Source organism: Triticum dicoccoides, chromosome 4A, assembly GCF_002162155.2.
Source record: "Triticum dicoccoides isolate Atlit2015 ecotype Zavitan chromosome 4A, WEW_v2.0, whole genome shotgun sequence".
NCBI classification, from domain to species: domain Eukaryota; kingdom Viridiplantae; phylum Streptophyta; class Magnoliopsida; order Poales; family Poaceae; genus Triticum; species Triticum dicoccoides.
Window position 1 is genome coordinate 104,273,581 of NC_041386.1, and position 4,947 is coordinate 104,278,527.

A 4,947-nucleotide genomic window follows, 5' to 3' on the forward strand; every position below is an offset into this window, starting at 1 on the left:
CGCGCGTCGCCGTTCCCGTCCTCATCGCGTCGCTGCTGTCCCCACCTCGTCCGCAACCTTGGACCTTGCTTTTTAAGGTATGAGCTTCTAATCATCCAGAAACTAATAAACCTCAAACTAACCTCGACAAATTTTGGGCGTGCCGGTTCCCTTCCTGCACACCATGTAGATCCGCACCTGATTTGGATCCTGACTGCTCTTGGTTTCTTTTCAGGTAGGATCCAGGGATCCAAAAGCGAGGTCTCCCCGAGCTACGGAGAATGTGATTGGAAGCAACTACGGTTTCATTCAGAAATGGCCACACCAGGGAGCAGTGCTGGGGCTGGCAGCAGCAGCACCAGGCCGGTGAATGGCGCAGTTGCCGTCAATTCTGCTGCGACGGCGGTCGGTTCGGCCGATGCCAGATTCCGCTCCCAACAACCACATCAGGTTAGGGTATACTCGTGCGCTCAATTACTTAAGCTTAGCTAGTCGTTTGTGCTTTTCGCTTTAGATGAACACATCCATCACTGCATAAGAAGTACGAACTGTACCGGACACTTGCAAGGGCATCTTTACCCTAATAATTATGCTTTAGTACTGGCTGCTTGCTTCATGCAGATTTGCATAATGAGCTGAATTGACTATTCATCTTGGTGTTGGTCCATGCTAATTTGCATGCATTTTGCACTAGTTTGGTAATTTGCAAAACCACATACCTTGTCATGCTACAGCATCACCTGGAGTATGTTGCTCTTTCATTCCTTTCATAGATGTTGTATATATCAGTATATAGGTATAGCTGGTCGTTTTTTCTTTATATCTACATTTTACTTAGGGTTGAGGTTAGGGAAAAGTAGCTTTTCACTTTGGAAAGCACTTACTGTATGCTAGAAGCACAAACTCATTTGGTGTTTTTCATGTTAGGATATTTTTCCTTCTGAAGATTTTTCAGACTTCGTGTGGAATACACGATGTGATCAGTTAGGATCTCTTTCCTTCTGAAGATTTTTCAGACTCTTGTGAAATACGTGCTGTGATCAGTTAGGATCTTTTTCCTTCTGAAGATTTTTCACTTTTTCAGACTCGTGAGATACGAGCTGTGATGACTGATAACACAATTTATATGTTCTATGTGCGACAGCATTTTGTGCTTGTGAATCTCTGGCTAATTTACTTGCACGGGTATTTATGATGCAAAGTGTTTTTTCTTTATGTACAGAGCTTAATAGTCATCTGCAGTTTCCTCATTGACCTAACTAGTACATTGTGTTGTCAATTCTAAACTTGGCCTTCCTTCAGCTGTGGAGTCAATATTGTGTATCTTTTACCAATAATTAGCAGGATGATTTTTATCTCTGCTTCCAGGAACAACCAAATTCATTTACTTGCTCCCTAAAAAAATCATTTACTTGCACTAATACAATGCATGTTTCTATGTTCTTAACAGCAGAGTAGATGGGCTGGCTGTTTTTCTGGCTTGTCATGTTTTGGATCGCAGAAGGGTGGAAAGCGTATAGTTCCTGCAGCACGTATGCTTGATGGGAATGCGTCAACTAACCGTGGAAATGCTCTTCAATCTGGTAGAAATTCCAACCAAAATGGAGCTATGAATTTATCTCTGCTTGCACCACCATCATCGCCTGCATCCTTCTCGAACTCTGCTCTTCCTTCGACTGCTCAGTCACCTAACCGCTTCCTGTCAATATCTGCAAACTCTCCTGGTGGCCCAACGTCTAATATGTTCGCTGTTGGGCCATATGCCAATGAACCTCAACTTGTCTCACCTCCAACAGCCTTTTCAACTTTCACAACTGAGCCCTCTACAGCACCACTGACCCCTCCTCCTGAACTAGCTCATGCGACCACTCCGTCCTCTCCAGATGTTCCATATGCTCGGTTTCTTTCATCATATACGGGTCCTAAAACTGCTGGCAAGGAGCATAACATGCATTACGTGTCAACAACATACTCTGGTGGTTTAGGACTCCAGGGATCTTATCCACTTTACCCAGGGAGCCCTTCTAGCAGCCTCATATCTCCTGCCTCAGTAACTCCAAGGACTGGTCTATCCTCACCAATCCCTGAGCAAGATGTTCCTACTGCACACTGGAAGACATCTAGGTCTGTCTGTGACACACCATATTCCATTGCATCGCCCATTCCTGAGCAAGAGGTCCCTACTGCACAGTGGAAGACGTCCAGATCTGCTTGTGACACACCGTATTCCAATACATCGCCATCAAATATTTTTGGACTTGATTCAGCTGCCCCTAGAAACTGTCTGCTAGATACCAATTTTTTCCGTCCAGCGGCATCTGCTCAGTTCTACCTGGATCAGGCTCAACAGTCATTTCCGTATAATGGTGGAAGGCTTAGTGTCTCAAGGGATAAGCAAGATGCTGATGAGGTTGAAGCATACAGAGCATCATTTGGATTCAGTGCGGATGAGATTGTTACAACTCAACATTATGTAGAAATACCAGACGCGCTGGATGATGGGTTCAGCATATCCCCATTTGGAAACAATGCCCCTGCTACTGAGGTGTCCCCATTTAACGATCTGCCTAATGAGTTTCAGAAAGTTGATAAAATGGATAAATCACTCTTCAATGCAAACATGATCACAAGCCCAAAGAAGTCGCCAGACCAGATTTCTGGTGGCAGTCCACAGAAAGTACTGCATTTGGATATATTCAAAGGTAAACAAATTCCCGACTTTTCACCCCAGCCGTTCTGTTATATCTTGATTTACCAGAATAATCATTTAGATCTCCATGAACTGCTGCGCAGACCAATTGTTCAGTAATTTTTATACTATACTAACATTCTGTAACCTGAACACAAATGTCTTTCATCAACATCAAGCTACACCCAGATTTTGATTTGCACAATGCCCTAATGATGTCCTTAATTGACTTCTCTCAGGAATGAAAGCGGGGCATCTGTCTGAGGATGACGCAACCACGAAAGACTGCCATCCTTTCAGGATGGCGAGGGATGAAATATCTCTAAAACCCATTGAGGTCAGGAAGAGATCTCCGCCTGGCCAGGCATGCTCGGACGCTGAAATTGAGTACAGAAGGGCGAGGAGTTTGAGAGAAGCCAACGGTGTTCTGTCATGGCGCAGTACACTGTCAAGACAGCTGCAGTAATGGTGCTCTGGTATGCAGGACAAGTTTGATACTCCCTCTGTATAGTGATCTAAACGCTCTTATATTTCTTTACGGAGGGAGTAGTTCCCTTAGCCTAGTATGCATCAAGTCGAGCCGAGCCGTAACCGAAGAGTAGCCTGTACTTCGGGGTAAAAAACGAATGGCATCTACTACTATATATATCTGGGGATTTACACAGCCAGATTGCTGTGGGTATGTGATGAACAGCTTGTATTCTACTACTTCCTATTTAAGATCACCATGTTCCTCTTTTGTATAAACTCTCTAATCGTTAGGCGGAGCAATGAAATGAAAGGCTGTGCATGATTACTTTGAATTCTGATGCTAGAAGTCTCATGTTTCTCCCCTGAAATATCTAGAAGTCTGACATTGCAACGACTGGTTAGGCAGTGCGAATTCTGCGTGGTTGGCCTGCCTGTCGACGTTCCTTCTGCAGCCACCGATTCATCGAAAGCCTACAACGAGGGACATTGGGGTTCTGCCATTTGCTTTATTGGATCATTGTTTTACAATTGAGAATGACCAGTTAATTTAGTCCAGTGACCCAGAGAACCACAACCACGTCTATACATGACCAAGCTAGAATGGAGTAAAACTAGTTGTGCAAGCAAGATCACGACTTCACGAGGAGGGCACGCATGAGGCAGACACACACGAGAGCACGCACGCACGGAGTGTCCATGCACGTGCTGGCTTTGGCAGTCACCGCGAAGCCTTGCGCACGCCGACGGCCGGTCGCCTGGTTCAAGTGGTCCTGGATCCTCGCTACTGCGCCTGCGCCTGCGGGTTGTGCAGCTCCACCGCGCACTGCGACTTGAAGAGCGGCGTCAGGGACGCCGGCTCCGGGACCGGCGACGGCATCGCCGGGTGCCGCCACCCCCCGCCCCCTTTGGAAGCGGGCGTAGGCGTCGGCGTCGTCATAGCCGGGTGCCGCCACCCGCCGCTGGGCGCGAGCGCCGGCGTCGTGGCCGTCTCGTCTGCCCCGTTGCTGACGCCGTGCGCGCCGCGCCGGATCGGGCTCAGGATGCCGTCAGCGTCCCCGCCGCTCCTGGTCTCGGCCTGCGCAGCGTCCCTCCTGCTCCCGCCCTGGTCCGGCTCCCACGCCGGCGCCGGGGACGCGACGAGCGGCGACAGGAGCGGTATGGGCGTCCTCCCGTCGCCCCACGCGGCGGGGGAAGGATGGGCCGCGCCCGGGCCGGCCTGCTCGAGCTGCAGCGACGCGGGCGCCTTCCTCTGGAGCCTGCTCGGCGGGCGGTCCTTGCAGCCTAGCACCTCGCCGGTGCCGGGCGACAGCTTCATCTCCATGGATCGGCGCGCGCGCGTACGTGGGTGGACTCGGCTGACCCGCGATCGCGCTCTTCTTCTTCTTCTTCTTTTCTCTCTCTCTGCAATCTCGTGATGCGCGCATGCGGGGCGCGTGGAGGGTTATAAAAGTGCGGCGCGTGACGAGGGGGCGGCCGGGTTTGGAGGACGCGCGCGCGTGGACGGTGGGGAGGGATCGCTGCGTTTCGGTGGTTCCTTTTCCTTTTTCCTTCCTTTTAACCGCAACTGCATCCGATTCTCAGCCGAAGATGTGTGCGGTGCAACGGGTGGCACGGTTTCGGGCTTCTCCAGTCCGTTGTGGATGAGGTGTTTCAGCCGTCGGATCGTCTTGAAACGTTGGAAATATCAGTAATCTGTTTTTTTTAGGGTAATATCAGTAATCTGTTGTGGTGTTTGTTTTACGGTATATAAATATCTCCGCCCCTAAAAAGGGACTTTTTTTTAGGGAAACTTGCAACTTTATTTATTT

General features: G+C 49.2%; 2 protein-coding genes across 3 annotated transcripts; one reads left to right on the top strand and one right to left on the bottom strand.

The window, feature by feature from the left end:
• LOC119285253 (uncharacterized protein At1g76660-like) lies at positions 1–3,471 on the top strand. Of its 2 annotated transcripts, none has more exons than XM_037564492.1 (4): positions 1–77; positions 215–429; positions 1,430–2,681; positions 2,908–3,471. In XM_037564492.1, exons 2-4 carry the CDS (start codon positions 295–297, stop codon positions 3,132–3,134), a joined length of 1,614 nt encoding a protein of 537 aa, XP_037420389.1. In that variant the 5' UTR covers positions 1–77; positions 215–294; the 3' UTR covers positions 3,135–3,471. The 2 variants fall into 2 exon arrangements, with proteins under 2 accessions (XP_037420389.1, XP_037420390.1); XM_037564493.1 differs by having other exon boundaries at positions 1,433–2,681.
• A 154-nt stretch (positions 3,472–3,625) lies between these two features.
• Positions 3,626–4,651, bottom strand: LOC119285254. The gene has a single exon (XM_037564494.1). It carries the CDS (start codon positions 4,458–4,460, stop codon positions 3,921–3,923), a length of 540 nt encoding a protein of 179 aa, XP_037420391.1. The 5' UTR covers positions 4,461–4,651; the 3' UTR covers positions 3,626–3,920.
• Positions 4,652–4,947: the final 296 nt, after the last annotated feature.

Excerpts from the sequence above, each read along its gene's own strand:
- LOC119285253 (XM_037564492.1), top strand. The coding sequence starts at position 295 with ATGGCCACACCAGGGAGCAGTGCTGGGGCTGGCAGCAGCAGCACCAGG. Across the intron at positions 430-1,429 it reads GCTCCCAACAACCACATCAG|CAGAGTAGATGGGCTGGCTG; the intron begins GTTAGGGTATAC and ends TGTTCTTAACAG. Across the intron at positions 2,682-2,907 it reads GCATTTGGATATATTCAAAG|GAATGAAAGCGGGGCATCTG; the intron begins GTAAACAAATTC and ends GACTTCTCTCAG.
- LOC119285254 (XM_037564494.1), bottom strand. The coding sequence starts at position 4,460 with ATGGAGATGAAGCTGTCGCCCGGCACCGGCGAGGTGCTAGGCTGCAAG.